Source organism: Carassius auratus, unplaced genomic scaffold, assembly GCF_003368295.1.
Source record: "Carassius auratus strain Wakin unplaced genomic scaffold, ASM336829v1 scaf_tig00042157, whole genome shotgun sequence".
Lineage (NCBI taxonomy): Eukaryota > Metazoa > Chordata > Actinopteri > Cypriniformes > Cyprinidae > Carassius > Carassius auratus.
This window is the reverse complement of record NW_020526700.1, coordinates 97501-114047: the sequence shown is the minus strand read 5'-3', so window position 1 is coordinate 114047 and position 16547 is coordinate 97501. Positions and strand designations below refer to the sequence as shown.

Below are 16547 nucleotides of genomic sequence, written 5' to 3'. Positions count from 1 at the left end.
ATTTAGAACCAAGAACCAAGATAAAACATTACTGTGTACAGCCGCGAGAGGGCGCTCTATGTTTTCAGTGGTAGACTGCAGGAGCACTGAGCAGCATGGAGCGCCCTCTCGCGGCTGGAGACGTTAATGTTTTCTCTTGGTTCATTTCTCTCGGTTCATGTCAAATTAACTTTGATAAATAAGTCGCACCTGACTATAAATTGCAGGACCAGCCAAATTATATAAAAAAAATGTGACTTATAGTCCGGAAAATATAGTAAGTATGGAACATGAGAGGGGAAAGAGTTACTCGCTAGGGATGATGTTAGGAAGTGATATTCAGTTTGCTACATTTTTAATGATTACAGTAGTTAAAACAGCTAAATTTCAACATTTTAGAAACAAACATCTGCAGTTAGCCAAATGAAACAATACACATTTTAATGCTATAAAAGTGTGCACATCGAGAGAAATAAACAGCAGATGTTAATGTTAACAACTTCTTTAACCTGAGCAAACGCTGCTAATACGCAGACATTTGTTAATAAAGTAAATAAAATGAAAACATTAATGTTTTAATGCTATTGAATAAAAAGAAACGATCCGCTCGAAAGTCTCTGCTCATCATGACAGGACCTGGATCAGTGAGCTGCGTCTCGGGCTGATGACATCACTTCCAGGGAGGCATGTTGTACACGCCCTGTCCCTTAACTCCGCCCCCACATCAAAACAGTGCCACGAAGAGAGACGTGCAGAAAAGTGAAGCGCAAAGGAAAAATGGTATCGCAAGCTCAAACTAGACTGACACACAAAATAAAAGCAACATTGCAAATAAATTAATAGATATGACCATGGAAAATATGTAATGCGATTATGTTTCATTTGTTTTGCAATTCTTAATTTTTGTTTGCAAAAAGCACATTTATTTTCGTCTATACTTTAATTTTCATTTGCAAAACTTTATTTTCTTTTGCAAAACGTAAATTTTTTGAACTCATTTGAACTCCTGAACTGACTCTAATGATTCGCGAGCCCGCCATGAACCTCCGAAATGATTCAAATAATTTGCGATCCCGCTCCGAACTCCCAAACTGACTCAAATGATTCGCGTTCCCCAAACTGACTCAAATGATTCGCGATCACGCTACGAACTCCCGAACTGATTCAAATGATTCGCGATCCCCAAACTGACTCAAATGATTCGCGAACCCGCTTTGAACTTCCGAAATGACGCAAATGATTCGCGAACCCGCTACGAACTCCCGAACTGACTCAAATGATTCGCGATCCCCAAACTGACTCAAATGATTAGCGAACGCGCTTTGAACTCCCGAACTGATTCAAATGATTCGCGATCCCCAAACTGATTCAAATTATTCGCGAACCCGCTCCGAACTCCCGGACTGATTCAAATGATTCGCGATCCCCAAACTGACTCAAATGATTCGCGAACCCGCTTTGAACTCCCGAACTGACGCAAATGATTCGCGAACCTGCTCCGAACTCCCAAACTGATTCAGATGATTCGCGATCCCCAAACTGACTCAAATGATTAGCAAACCCGCTTTGGACTCTCGAACTGACGCAAATGATTCGCGAACCTGCTCCGAACTTCCGAACTGATTCAAATGATTCGCGATCCCCAAACTGACTCAAATGATTCGCGAACCCGCCATGAACTCCCGAACTGATACAAATGATTCGCGATCCCCAAACTGACTCAAATGATTCGCGAACCCGCTTTGAACTCCCGAACTGACGCAAATGATTCGCAAACCTGCTCCGAACTTCCGAACTGATTCAAATGATTCGCGATCCCCAAACTGACTCAAATGATTCGCGAACCCGCCACGAACTCCCAAACTGATACAAATGATTCGCGATCCCCAAACTGACTCAAATGATTCGCGAACCCGCTTTGAACTCCCGAACTGACGCAAATGATTCGCGAACCTGCTCCGAACTTCCGAACTGATTCAAACGATTCGCGATCCCCAAACTGACTCAAATGATTCGCGAACCTGCTTTCCACGTCGAAACATCCACGAACAGGGGCTGACTGGCCATCTGTGTGATCTGGAGAACGGCCGGTAAAAGTGTGATTTATAGTCTGGAAAATACAGTAAGTATGGAGCATGAGAGGAGAAAGAGTTTCTTGCTAGGGATGATGTTAGGAAGTGATATTCAGGTTGCTACATTTTTAATGATTACAGTAGCCTAGTTAAAACAGCTAAACTTCAACATTTTAGCTGTAGAATGCCACATGCAGTAGCTAATATTAAGAAATATTTTGTGCTTTTACTTTTAAAAATGTTGGTAACGTTACAGTTAATGCTTACAAACTTTGAAGATTATGAATACAGAAGTTACATTTGTAATGGTGTAATTTCATTTAGATGTGGTATTATTATTTGTGCAGTAAGATTAATTACTGCATAAATTAATTAAGATTATTAAGTAATAAATTCATTTTAAGACAGCATGGAATAGATTATATAATATGCTGTTATAACAGCATATTATATAATCTATTCCATGCTATCTTGGAATAAAACCTTTTTTTTTTTTATCTATTTCATAATTTGTTTATTCAGGTTGAGCTTAGACCAAGAGCAGAGAAAGACACTCACTCCAGCTCAACTTTAAATTACTTTTAAGCACCCCAAGTCAGATTTTGTTTGTTGTCAAACCACCCTCAGAAGAAGACAAAATACCTGACAGTACAGAGAGTGTTTAAGTTGAGTGTTTAAATCAACAGTACACAAAGATGGCGCAGGCAGCACCGATTGCTTTGGGCCGGGTTTAGTCAAAGTCCAGGGCCGGGTTTCTATTCCCAGTCCGTCCCTGTTTATATATGGTATTCTTTATTTTGTTGGTGCATGCGCACCTGAGCAGCTCTCCTGCGCACATCAGTGAGAGATGGACCGAGAATAGATGCTGGGTTTGAGGAGTGTTCTCTGGGAGCTGATGATGTAACTCCATCAGCGGGATATTTGGGAGAGTAGATCCCCCTTGAGCTGGGAAGGGTTAATAGATCGTGTCCCCAGAGCTTGTGTATCGTGTCACACTGCAGAAGTGGCTTTTCGGTGTCTTTACACACTGATGCATAAATACATTTACACAGCAATCGAACCTTTAAACTGTTGGGGTCTGCACCGCCCTAATTTATGTAGAATAGAATTTTGATTATCCTTAACTTAGCTGTGTGAAGATGCCTTTGAAGGTCTTGATGCTGATCTGAGTTCAGATGTTTGGCCAAATTCAGCATTACACCCGAACCAGCCCATATACAACACCTGCCAACCCCAATGAAGAACGAGGACTCTGCAGTACAATCTACAGTCGACCGCACTTCTGTGGTCCTTCAGAGAGGTCAGAGGTCAGGCTCACACGGGTCGAGACTGAAGAACAGTCTGTCCACGGATCCTCTCGTACATCACAAAGCACTGATGAAGGCCTGGATGTAGGACATATTGTGAGCGGGACATTATTCAAGGTTATTTAAAGACACACAGAAGTAGGCTAAGTGTCACATGTCGAGTCCCGAAAGAAAACAGAAAGAAAAGGGTGTGAAAACAAGCAGAGCGGTTTCACTGAGAGCACTCTGGTGACAAAAGATATAATAGTTAAGATTAGATGTGTGATTTAGATATGGATTCAGTGTTTCCAGATTTACAGAACCCCTATATCAAGTAAAGAACAGGATTTATGTCACGAGGGTCAGTGTTAGCAAGCATTGTTGACATTCATCACGTGATTTAAACACTACACAAACATCAATAATGCTTTGTGATGTTTCCACGGACTTCCACTACTTTACTGTGATGTGTTTTCAATCTAAGACATCGTCAAACTAGATAATACCTATGTAGTGCAGACATGGTTTCATCGGCTGGATGTGAACATCAGGAAGATCTGAACACTGTGGAGCAAGTTATGACGGTCTGATTAAAGATGATTAATAATAACATATCAGAATAAATACACAGACAGATGAGTCACTTACAGTAACAGAGTAAGAAAATAAATGGGGTTCATTTCATTCTGACTTTAAGGAGACTTTAAAGTGTTGTGTTCAGAAAATGAAAGATTGCAGGCCGTCCAACGAGGAAATAACATGTTGAGGAAGGACACACAGATCACACCCTCTCTGAGTCACCAGAAAACACTCCAAAACCACCTGAGAAAGCTGAAGAACCAGGAAGAGAAGAGTCAGTGTCACATGTCTGCTCAGTCGAGTCAGATGATGAACGATCAAAACAAGTGTCACTGATCAGAACAGCTTACATTTTCTGGCATCTCCACACAAACTCACGAGGTGATGAAGTCTCTGTTATACAGACCTCAGAGAAGTTTCTGGAGCTGTTCAATCTGCTGAAGCAAAACACAGACAAACGCTCGAGTGCAACGGAAGTTTATTATCAATTATGCTCTATGGACATCAACAAGCTTTATGCTATCATAATATGAATATCAAATATCACTGCAATAAAGTGCAAGTCCTTTGACTGTACATTTGTTTCATTTACTAGTGTATTGTGCCTGAAGAAGAATCTGAAGCCCTTGAGTTCAAACCACACACATGTAGCTGAAGCTGAAGTTAAACTACACGAGCTGAAGACTCCATCATCATCATCATCATCATCATCATCAGTTAACACCGGCACTGGTTAGTATGTCTGACAGTAAACCGTTTAAACTTCAGCACATGCTGTGTGATAACAATCAAGAGGTTTGGTTTTTACAGCTCGTCCAGGTTCAGAGATGAATCATTCAGAAGAGCCACGTGTCCTGGATCCACCATCGGAGGAAAAAGATGAACATAAAGTAACAAAAAACAGGCATTGGCATGAACACGTGGCACAGTCCAGTAACACAGAACAGTCCTGACATCACAGCCTGTGCATAGGAAGAAGAAAAGCACTTATGGTATCTGCAAACATCGAGCAGGTCGTGATGCTCCTGGACGCTGGAGGAGATTCCAGTCCGCTCCAGAGAACCAGACCAAACAGCATCCTACCGTCTCGGCATAGAGAAAGCAAAGGAGATGTGAACCTGCAGCACGAAACGGAGAAGGAGACTCAGCTGAAGCCATGTCCGTCACTATCTGTGCAGCAGCACGAAGGCCTCCAGCCGCTCGGGGATGTTCCCGTGGTACACCAGGCCGTGTCTGATGATGGAGCGCGCCGCCAGACACTGCAGCGTGGTGTGGTTGATGGGCTGGATCAGGTTCTTGGCCAGCTCCTTCTGGTCCAGCAGGTCGCAGGCCGTCTGTTTGAGGGAGTTGGTGCTGTCGAAGTGTGTGCCGCAGGAGATCAGCAGCTTCATGATGTCGGGGTGGTTGTTGGACGCAGCCACATGCAGAGGACTGTTGTCATCCTGGTCTCTGCAGTTCACATCAGCACCACACTCCAGCAGGATGGACGTGACCTGGAAGGAGGGGAACTTGCAGACGGGGTAGCGTCCCACACAGGTGGTGTTCCTGTCCACGGCCAGGTGCAGAGGACTGAAGCCGTTCTTCCCACAGGCCTGCAGCTTCAGGAACCTGTAGATGGTCTCTTTCTTGAAGTGGTCCTGCTCCACGGTGCACGGCACTTTCTCCAGCAGACAGATGAGGTGCAGGATGATGGAGAGCACCTTGCTGAGCTGCGCTGGGTCGGGGCCGGGCTGCGTCTGCTTGATGGCACGCTCGATCTCCAGCACGCTCTTGCTGAGGATCTCCATCAGCTCCTGGAAGGACACGCAGGTGCCCAGCAGACCCTTGGCTCGGTCCTGCAGCATGAAGGAGAAGAGCTCGGCGAAGGACAGCAGGCTGCTGGCGGTCATGGGGCTGAGAGCGTCCAGGTGTCTCTGCTGCATGTCCAGAGCGTACTTCCACAGCTTGATGCAGCGCTCGAAGTTGCCCGAGTCGGCGTACACGGCTCCCCGGTAGCGGATGTAGTAGGACGTGTCGGGGTGCGAGGGCCCGAGGATGCGCTCTCGGATCAGCAGCGCTTGCATGCGCATGTCGTCGGGGTCAGCGATCAGGCCGTCCAGCTCCTCGAAGGAGTTGACCTCCTTGCTGTAATCGTAGGCCGGCTCCAGCTGCTTGGGCTCGTCCTTCAGGAGCAGGTGGTTGGGCTCGCTGTGCCGCAGGTCCATGGCTCTCTTCCAGTACTTCAGCGCTCCCAGCAGGTCTCTCTTCTTATCCACGAACGTGGCTCCCAGCAGCTCCAGAGCGTTGATGCGCTCCGTTCTGCTGGTCTGAGGGTGCTGCGTGAGGAAATCCACGATGTTGGTGTGTCCCGTCACGCTGGCGGAGAGCAGCGGCGTCATCCCGTATCCGTCCTTCTCCATGCTGGAGCCGTACTTCAGGAGCATCTTCATGATCTCCAAGCTCCCGGACTCAGCGCAGTCGTGTAGAGCCGTGTTCCCTTCAGGACAGAGAGCACACAGAACACAAGACGTCAGAGACTGAGAGGACAGACACACTACAGCTACAGTAAGATAAACAGAAGCTGTGCTAAGTTAGGTTTGTTTAAATGTGCAGCACTAGCAGAACCAAACCGAGTCGTTTAGAATCTGAAACACAGTTCTGTTTGCTGACGACACGCTTCACATGAGCTACGGTCTTCTGTTATCAAACTGAATTAACATTGAACTGGAGCTGAACACAACATTAGGGTCTTCTGCAGAACTGCTATAGATGAACTGAACTTACTTCCACATTCTGTGAATTTCACACTTCTAATCTGAACTGAACTATCCTGATCTGAATAATAAATATTGTCTTTAAGCGCTGCTTTACAGCACAGTCTGAAGTGAAAGAGTTTCCATCATTGGTTCTGTTATTTTTTATTCTTCTGGTTTCATATTGATGCAGAAGCCATTCTTGATCAGGACCAACAGAAACAAACAGAGCACATCAGGATCTTCACACAAACAGCACAGGGCTGAATAATCACCTAATCGTTCTCTTGTGTAGTTCTGAGTGCTTAAGATGTGCTCTTTCTCTCTACAGGTAATCTCAGGCATTTCTCCACTGGTTTAGTTGTAGTATAACCCATGCATATTTTTGACATTTGAGGCCTAACACTAACGAAAAGCAGTAATTCACTTTGAATGTTTTTAGCTCATTTATATTCATATAAAACTATAGAATGCATCATTCAATGTAAATTGCGATAATCACATTAAATAATCACAATTACAGTTAAGGGAATAATGGACAATAATGATTTTTGTTATAATCGTGTAGTTTATGAAGTCCGAAACACAAGCAACACTTTCCACGAAATCTGTCTGACGTTCACTTCAGTGTTCAAGCAGAACACACATATCTGTGATTGACCAATGACAACACTTCCCTAGTTTGAACAATTTAACACAGAATTGTCAACATTGATGAACTGATTGTGATGGATTACACTAGCTGTGCTTCTATCCTGAGTTAGGAAGCACCCAGCGAAGCTAGTTTCCATCCACTGAAGAGAGGAAGAGGACAAAACCATAAGAATGAGAACCCCGCAGGTCTCACCTTTCACACTTTTCCGGTTGACATCCGCTCCTTTCTCCAGAAGGTACTGTGCGATCTCCTTGTGTCCTTTATAACATGATATCATGAGGCAGGTGTGTCCGTGTCTGTTGGCCACCTCCAGATCTGCTTTGTGCTCCACCAGGTATCTGACGATGTCCAGGTGTCCGTCGAAGCAGGCGGCTCTCAGCGGCGTGGAGTTGGTGAGAGTGGTATTGTTCACAGAAGCGCCGTGTCCCAGCAGAGACTGCACCACCTTCAGGTGTCCGGCGGCCGAGGCGGCCCACAGCGGCGGCGCTCCCTCGATGATCTCGCCGTCGAAGTTCACCGATCCTCCCACCTCCACAGGTGCGCAGCAGCACTCGATCAGGTACTCCAGCAGCTCCAGGTGACCGTACCGAGCAGCCATCAGCAGCGGCGTCGCTCCGTTCGTCTTCTCCGCCATCAGCTTCATCACCTCGTGATCGCCCTTGTTCTCTAACAGTTTCTGGAGGAGTCTCAGTTTGCCGTCTCGGGCGGCGTTGAACACAGCCGTTTTTAAATCCATGGCATAGGATTGCCCTGCGACAAAAACAACAAAATCAGACACATACAACATGCTCATGCTTTCAATACAAATTGTAGGGACGTCACACCGGTTGACAATCATTAATACTGAGTGAGGATCCTGTGTGTTGAGATGTTAAAGGAGGGGTTTATATGAATGTGTCTCTGAGGAAAGTTTAGGAGCTGTTTTCTTCTCATCTGGTCTCTGTAATGCACATTAATGCAGTGTTTATGAGCGGTAACCATGGAAACACTGTCTCTGCTGCTCCATGAGCTCCTCCTGCTGTCAGAGAGAGGAACTGCGCCTCATTCAGACACGATTCATGGAGAACAGATTCAGGAATCATTCAGTTTTTGCTTCAGATGTTGGGATTATTCAAATCTAATTTAAATCTGAATCTGCAGCATCTTTGTTCAGATCGTGGTTGAAATGCAGTGGTTTCCTCTACTTTTAAAAGGAAAGAGCACATTACATGAAGAGATTGATTTCATTATTCATTTCATTTGGGATTTGTTTTAAAACTTCAGGTTTAGTTAATTGACATTTACATTTCACAAAAAACTGTGTGGCATTCTAAGGGAGAAATAATAAAAGGACACCTTTTAATTTATGTCTTAAACACTCTTTTGTTACATAAAAAAATCATGAGCAACACACATTGTGAAATCAGTTTTGTGAATCCGATTGCATCATGAGTTGAGTGAATATTTACGTCTCTATTAAATTTCCTAACCTTCACAAGAGCTTCAGTTTTGAGGAACATCCTGACATTCACAGTTTCCAGTATTTGGAGGCGTTCCTCTTTCCTCACAGGGGTGTGAACACTTAGTTGAATATTCAATATGAAATTAATATGTTAAAAATAAAAGCACCATTTAACTTCATATTTTATCATGCGTTGCTTTGCTGGCCATAAATGCATGTAATGACAGTGTTCTTACTGTTATCAGACTGAGGAGACAACTTTCATGTGGATACTATTGTTTTTCTTAACATTAACATGACAATATAAACATGATAAACATTGGCCAACTCAACTGTAAGTGCATTTTTTTATGTTTTTGTTCTTTATATATTTTTTATTCTTTATATATGTATTTGTGTACTAGGGATGTAACAATTAACCACAAGCCAGTTGTAAATCGATTAAAATGTGAGACGATTCAAATCGGTTGAGAAACAAATCACAATACGAGTGTAGCAGGAGTTTATATGAACGAATCTCTGAGGGGAACTGACTTTAGAATCTTTTAGATGACTTGATCTTTAGAAAACTTTATGTGCTATTTTCTTTTCATTTTGCATCTGAAGTAGTGTTCAGGAGCGCAGCGCTGCTTTGTTTACCGCGGTAACCAAGGAAACACTGTATCATTGTTCATGAGCGCCACCTGCTGTCAGAGAGAGAATCTGCGTCTCATTCACAGCTGTTTCCTTTACAAAACTGAAGTCAAACCATTCTGTTTTTGCTTCAAATTCAGATATGAGACAGTCTAATTAAGATTAAAAACTACTCAACAATAAATATAAATGTAAAAACTACTCGTGCTGCATTTTTGTGTGGATCATGATTAAAATCCAGTGTTTGCCTCCAAATTTAAATGAAAAGAGCACTGACAAAGCCTCAGTTTGTTCATATTAAGAGATCTAGTCTATTCAAGTAACTTGTTTGATTTGGGGTTTGTTTTAAGATTTCTATTTCGTTTTGTTATATTTCAGTTTTACAAAGAAATGTGCAGCAACACCCTAATAAAACATCTTTTCATTTGCTGTGTAATGTCTTCAATCTCATTCTGTAAAAAAAATAATAATGAGCAACTCTAATCGTTTAATCAAAATCGTGGGTAGAGTGAATCATTACATTTCTATTGTTTAAGCACATTTATATTTATGATCTGTATATTTTCGAACGCAATATTTTGTTCCTCTCACAGAGCTGTCACGTGACTTCAGAGATTCTTCAGTGTGTTTGTGTTCATTGAAGAAAGAAAGTAAATGAGTTAATGTTCGACTGTTCCTCGAAGGTGTTATGTGTCAAGTAACACACAGTGCTTAGACTAAGTCTAAGTTATCTACTCATAAAAACTGAACCCGAGAAACAAGATTGATTATCACTGGGTTAGCTGCTAAAGTTAATTAGTCAAACTATTTCTTCAGACGCTTTTAACACCGTGGCTGTCAGTCATATGAGAGAGTTTCGTGAGTATTCGACACTGTTCCGCGTAGAAACCCCGAACGGATGTGAAATATTGGCAGGAGTGTGAGGATTGATTTCATCACGTGATGAGACACGAAACTAGCACAGATTATATTCACTTATCTTACTATAGAAGCACTAATGACGCTCAGGTCTACAGTTGAGAGTCATCGCGTGCTCCAGAGGATCATTATTATCTCTGTTGACATCCTCATTCAGAGTTTGACACAGATATCAGCTCAAACAGCACCGTTTCTCGGACTCTCGAGTCACAGATTCATTAAAGCACTCACCGGATCCTTCACGACCTCGACTGTCTCCGTTAACGGCCGTTTATCCGTGTCGGTGTTGTCAGGCACACAGTCTGTGAAGGTCCTTTAGCTCATGTCGAGTCCAAATAATACAAAGTGATAAAAATAGCGCGTCGCTGCGGCTCTTCCCTCCCCCGCTTCCGGTAACATCGGGCGCGATCCTCCTCAGTAAACACACACGATCGGTGCGGCGCGAACTCCTGTCAGAGGCTCACCAGATCAACATTATTCTGCCCTAAAGTCCATTTCTACTCCACATCTCGGTTCTGTTGTTCCTTCGACGAGTGTCGCTCTACTGCTGGTGTTCCCCGTCAGTAACGACGGCGCGAAGGTTCCGCCCCATCCTGCGTGATTGACAGACAAACGGTCCAATCACCGTCTCGCACAAACGTTTTCCATTTAAAGGTAAACGAAAACAGTCACGACGCGAGACTGAGCGCGAGTGCTTTAATAACGCGACCGTGCGGAGCCAACGGGACGATTCTGAGGGGGTTTTCTCCTCAGTGAGACTACAAAGACGGATTCACCGAAACGAGCGAGGCTTTAAACGCTCTTCCCGCAGATCTGCCCGTTCACTGCGCGATGCGTGACTGAAACAGCGCCCGCTAGAGGCCAGAGAACGACATTACGACAAGATCTCTTTCTGCTAGCTGGTTATTGTTTTTTGTATAATTCTTTGACAATGTAGTATGTAAACAAAAATGATGCCAGTGAAGTCTATAACAAGTTTAAAATGAACCGTACAGAGAAAACATGCTAAATGCAAACGAATGTGATGTTTAGAGCAGTGACTCGATACTGATCCTGTGCAGACTCACCACACACTTCATAAGAAGACTTCACTCTGTACAAGTGGCTCAGAGGTGCTTCTGAAGTGGCATTTAACTGCCTTTACACACGGTTTAATGCACTTTCACAGCATTTACAACTGTATACTTTAGGCATCTTGAGTTAAAGCTGCTCAGAATTCACTATAAAGATGCAATCCCACATAAGAGCCAGACTGAATTATGCCTGCTCAGCCCCTGTGTAAATGCCACTTCAGAAGCGCTTCTGTGCCACCTCTGCAGTGCAAATGTGGCATATGACCGAGCATTACAGAGCAGATATCTGCTTTAGAGTCATGCTTTATGTGCTAATACAAACTTGCTAGAGTAATGCATAGAGCAATCCTTTAAAGCGGTGAGTTTTGCAATAGTTTACACACAGGGGACATCCACATTTCAGTGAATGAAGAGAGTACACGTCCAGAGATATAAGAACAAGCCAGTGCTGAAACTACAGGCCAGATGTCAAAACAAAGCCATTTCCAGCCTCCGGTTTTCTCAGAAGACAGTCATGCTCTTCTTGAATCTGAATATGTAAAATTCTACTTGATCACATGCACACTTGAAAAGAATCCCAGGTTTCATGAAGAAGAGTCTTTGAGACGTTCCTCCAGACATTTATTAACCAATTCAAGTAAAGAAATCAATACACCGCTATTAAAAAGAAACAGCTAATAAAAATAAAAAAAACACACGAAAGTCATGAAAAGAAATTGCTGAGTAGGAAACATTAGCAAGGAAGCTTGTTTTTACAACATAAAGCAAATACATCTCTCTCTCATTCAAACACACAGTGGCTCTGTGAAGACTGAAGGACGAACGAATCTCGAGTGATGATGATGATAATACAATCAGACGTGTATAAACCACACTGGTGTGTCAAGCAGTGTCTGTACATCCTTTAATGTTCACATTGACGTCACGTGAACACTGTATTTCAGCGCTGTAATATTCTGCTGGATGTGAGCTGAGGATCACACGAGACCACGGACAACGAGCTCAAGGTGTTTAAGCTTAAATAACTCATTCTTTGTGTAAAAACCCTTGTATGTGAGGAGTTAGGAGCCCACGCGTGTTGTAGTGGTTTTCTTGTCTGAGAAGAAGCTCCTGAGGAGAAGCACCTGACTGATGCTGACCACCAGCAGGATGAAGGCCTCTCCGATGGACCAGAAGGCCACTCTGGTGTTCAGATCCTCGGCTCGACTGCGGCCCTGAGTCTCTCGCAGACGGAAGTGTGTCTGATAGTCGATCACAGACTTCAGCGCCTCGTGGATGGACACGCAGGCGGACTCCATCTGAAACACAGCATCAGCATCAGACAGCGTCTCAGCAGCAACTGGTGCATTTACTCACAGCTGACAGTGCTAACAATCTACGACGTCTAGAACGAGAAAATAATAAGGTCATTACATGATAACTCAGAATATATCAAAGTGCAATAAAAAGACAAGACTAAAATGAAGTTTAAAGAATGAAAAGATTCAGACTCATGCTGTTAATTTGCGGTTGCCAGATATTAATTCAAATTGAGCAAAATTACAATATTTATAATTTTAACCATTATTCATTTAGACTAAAACGCTCAGACATTTAGTCGACTAAAACCTGACTAGAACTAAAACAGGACAAGCTGGACTAAATATGATAAAAAACTAAGTTACATTTGACACTGGACTTACTGAGACTATCTAAAATAGCTGAAAAAATGATCACTAAACTAGCATATAAACCTCAACACATGCTAAATAAACACATTTTGGGAGGACGTGCCATTGTGGGTCAGATTTCTGCTGGTTTATGATGATCACCTGTGTTAAAGCGGTCACTCCGTTCTCGTTGGGGAAAAGCGGAGGGTCGTCGCCGACTTGAAAGTCGAAGTACACGGTCTTGTGTGTGAAGGTGGAGAACTCGTTGCTGAAGCAGAACTTGAACGTGCCGTTTCTGGAGGCGGTGAAGGTGAAGCTGTCGTACTGCTTCTTCATCTCTTTATAGAGGACCGTCCCGTCCGGATCCTCCAGACGACAGTCCACATCATAGTGACCCCCAGTGACCACCTGCAGAGAGACACAGACCACTCAGAGCTCACTTCTCCAGCAGGACCTGCTCCGATCACACACTGCAGCTGACTGAGACACTACTGATGCTAATACTGCAAACATGGGACTCAACTGGAGGAAACAGCTTCTGAGAGACACACACACACTCTTACACACTCACACACTCGGACTCAAACTCTCTAACCACTAGGCCACGACTTCCCCAATATATGGAAGTAACTACTGTATCTTCTGACACTGCAAAAACCTGATGTTCTTCATGGTTTGTCTTGTTTTCTGGAGCAAATGGTAAAGATTCTTAATTCAAGATTAAAGGAGTTTAGAATTTGATTTTGAAATTGATCAAAGTGAAGTGAGTTTATGATTAAAACAAGAATATCTGCGCATGTGCTTAGGAAAATCCTCTTAATTTAAAGGGAAACAGGTTTTCATTCCCCACTGGCAGATATTTGTTCTTGTTTTAACCATAAGCTCAGTTTCTCAGAAAACAAGACTTCATATTTTAAACGCCGTATCTCCAGTAAATGTGTCTTGATTTCAGGATGTTTAGATATTTGATCTGGAGAACACTAGTATTCTTTAATGTTGAGCAGGTGCATCACTGCAGTCCGAACATGATGAGATTAGTGAGTTACTGTCCTCTGTGTACCTGGAACTCTAGTGTGCACTTGGTGCCGATGCTGATGTCCTCATAGAAGCACTGCTTGGCGTTGTCTGGCAGCTCGAAGGTGAGTTCTGACGCACGGATCCATCCCAACATCAGCTGCACACACAGCAGCAGAAACCAGAACAACATCTTCTCCTGCAGCTCCACTGAACGACCACTGGACACAGCTGAGGAGAGAGAGAGACACTTCAACACTGTGAGAGAGGGAGAGAGAGAGAGAGAGACTTAAACACTGAGAGAGAGAGAGAGAGAGAGAGAGAGACTTAAACACCGTGAGAGAGAGAGAGAGAGAGAGAGAGAGAGACTTAAACAATGAGAGAGAGAGAGAGAGAGAGAGAGAGACTTAAACACTGAGAGAGAGAGAGAGAGAGTGTGTGTGTGTGTGTGTGAGAGAGAGAGAGAGAGAAAGTGTGTGTGTGTGTGTGAGAGAGAGAGAGAGAGAGAGAGAGTGTGTGTGTGTGTGTGTGTGAGAGAGAGAGAGAGAGAAAGAGTGTGTGTGTGTGTGTGTGTGTGAGAGAGAGAGAGAGAGAGAAAAAGAAAGAGTGAGTGAGTGAGTGTGTGTGTGTGTGTGTGTGTGTGTGTGTGTGTGGTTCCTGTCAGAAGCAGCAGCTCAACAGTTCGTCAGAATCAAGTGTTCAGATATGATCAGATATTATTCTTCATCTACAGCAGATTGTCATTCATGAACCCGGATGTCGATCGGCTCATCAAACCGCGGTTACGTGCGCGCGGCGGACGCGAGCTCGAGCTCAACTTATTCAAACACATCCGTGAGCGCAAATACGACAAGACACATCATCCTGCTGCTCTAAATCATCAACTTTACAGCAAATAACGATGGGTAGTGATGAGAGCGGCTTACCTCGAAACCGAACCGGAAGTAGGAAGTTGATTGACGGGTGACATTGCACGTGCGTGCGTAACTACGTCACAACGTCACCGTGTGTCCAGTAGTATAATATTTTATTTTGTTTTGCAATTTTGTACTTGTGTTGTAATGTTTAATTTTTTTAATTTTTATTTTTTATTATTATTATTATATTAATATTATATATATATTATTTTATTATTATTTTTAATACAAATATTGTATAAAATTGCTAATTTTGTTCGGCAATTTCACTAAATAAAACAAACCTAACAGCTATCAACGATCGTCGTGTATACATTTAAAGATATTTTCTGAAAGTAAAAATGTGTAAGAATACATCTTTTCTATTGAAAAAAGTACTTTGTTTAAATATAGAAGTTTAATTTATGCTAAACCAGAAGTTTAATCATAAAGTTGTTATTATGTACATTTTATTGTATGTTTACTGTTCAATCTCAATAAAAGTGTGATGGAGCTGCAAGAACCTTAACACACACACACACAGAAGATCTGGAGCTCCTGCTGTTACTCTCACAGTTCTGAATGAGACTCGAGCACACACTGTTCAGAAAGCTGTCGCACAGTTTAAGAATGTGATTCAGTGAAACATGCACCTGTCACCCGTCTCCATTAAAATACTCCATTCAGTGATCTGAATCTGTTTCTCAGTCGCTTTGACTGTTTTATGGGAAATCACAAGTTGCACATCTGTAGAAAGTATCACTAACCAAAACATTTAATTGATGCTTCAGGTGTTAAATTACTAGTTAAACTGCCAACGCCACCACAATAAATGTGCTTTTGTCATCGTGTGAGTCAAAATGTTGATTAGTTTTTTCAGCATGGCAGTCAAACCCTGGAATTATGTCTTATTTATACAGACTTAATTTTATTGATACGGACTGCTGAAGTCATGCAAACAGAAAAATCTTTTGCACATGCAGTTTTACACATTTAATACATATACAATCATTTATAGTGAACAACTACTTCCAAACTTGATTGAAGTTCCTATTCCATTACTATGGAAGATTATCTGCCAGTTTAGCAGACATCACACATTTTCCATTGATAGATGCTTATGAATATGCATGCATGTCTGACAGATTTTGATAACTGAATAGATCATTTTGCATGTGAAGATCTCACATCATGACAGTGTTTACAAGAGTGAGATTTCACTAGGAATCAACTCATCATGTGCATTTAGTTACAGAACACTTGCAAGAAATCTGAATCTGATGTGGACAAGAAACAAATTATACAGAGATCTAGACTTACTGTTTGGAGAAAAACAAATCTGATGTGAGACTTAAACCTGGTGTGATGTGTGTAGTGTCTGTGCAGACCAGCAGAGAGCAGCACTTCACAGCTGTACACTGTGAGGATGATGATGATGATGATGATGATGATGATGTGGCGTTTGAGCCGGTCTCTGTATCACAGCACACCATCTGACTGCAGAAAACACCAACATTCTCCACAACGGCCTTTCTGACATTTTTTAGGAAAGCAAAACATGAACAACCACATCCAACCCTATTATTACATATAAGAGCAGCACATAACCACGGCATGATG

The 16547-nt window shown here is 42.7% G+C and overlaps 2 protein-coding genes across 3 annotated transcripts; both read right to left on the bottom strand.

The window, feature by feature from the left end:
* Positions 1 to 4377: 4377 nt before the first annotated feature.
* On the bottom strand, positions 4378 to 11005 carry LOC113085668 (protein fem-1 homolog C-like). The gene is made up of 3 exons (XM_026255229.1): positions 10527 to 11005; positions 7496 to 8053; positions 4378 to 6392 (listed from the first exon to the last, which is right to left on the bottom strand). The coding sequence occupies exons 2-3, from the start codon at positions 8037 to 8039 to the stop codon at positions 5083 to 5085; spliced, it is 1854 nt and encodes a 617-aa protein (XP_026111014.1). The 5' UTR covers positions 8040 to 8053; positions 10527 to 11005; the 3' UTR covers positions 4378 to 5082.
* A 955-nt stretch (positions 11006 to 11960) lies between these two features.
* On the bottom strand, positions 11961 to 15017 carry LOC113085672 (transmembrane emp24 domain-containing protein 7-like). 2 transcript variants are annotated; one of them, XM_026255237.1, is made up of 4 exons: positions 14958 to 15017; positions 14078 to 14289; positions 13180 to 13425; positions 11961 to 12666 (listed from the first exon to the last, which is right to left on the bottom strand). In XM_026255237.1, the coding sequence occupies exons 2-4, from the start codon at positions 14222 to 14224 to the stop codon at positions 12430 to 12432; spliced, it is 630 nt and encodes a 209-aa protein (XP_026111022.1). In that variant the 5' UTR covers positions 14225 to 14289; positions 14958 to 15017; the 3' UTR covers positions 11961 to 12429. The 2 variants fall into 2 exon arrangements, with proteins under 2 accessions (XP_026111022.1, XP_026111021.1); XM_026255236.1 differs by having other exon boundaries at positions 14078 to 14262; positions 14958 to 15013.
* Between the last annotated feature and the right edge of the window lie 1530 nt (positions 15018 to 16547).

Coding starts and splice junctions, on each gene's coding strand:
- LOC113085668 (XM_026255229.1), bottom strand. CDS start 8,039: ATGGATTTAAAAACGGCTGTGTTCAACGCCGCCCGAGACGGCAAACTG. Junction 6,393..7,495: donor CAACCGGAAAAGTGTGAAAG/GTGAGACCTGCG, acceptor TCTGTCCTGAAG/GGAACACGGCTCTACACGAC.
- LOC113085672 (XM_026255237.1), bottom strand. CDS start 14,224: ATGTTGTTCTGGTTTCTGCTGCTGTGTGTGCAGCTGATGTTGGGATGG. Junction 13,426..14,077: donor AGTGCACACTAGAGTTCCAG/GTACACAGAGGA, acceptor GTCTCTCTGCAG/GTGGTCACTGGGGGTCACTA. Junction 12,667..13,179: donor GAGTGACCGCTTTAACACAG/GTGATCATCATA, acceptor GCTGTGTTTCAG/ATGGAGTCCGCCTGCGTGTC.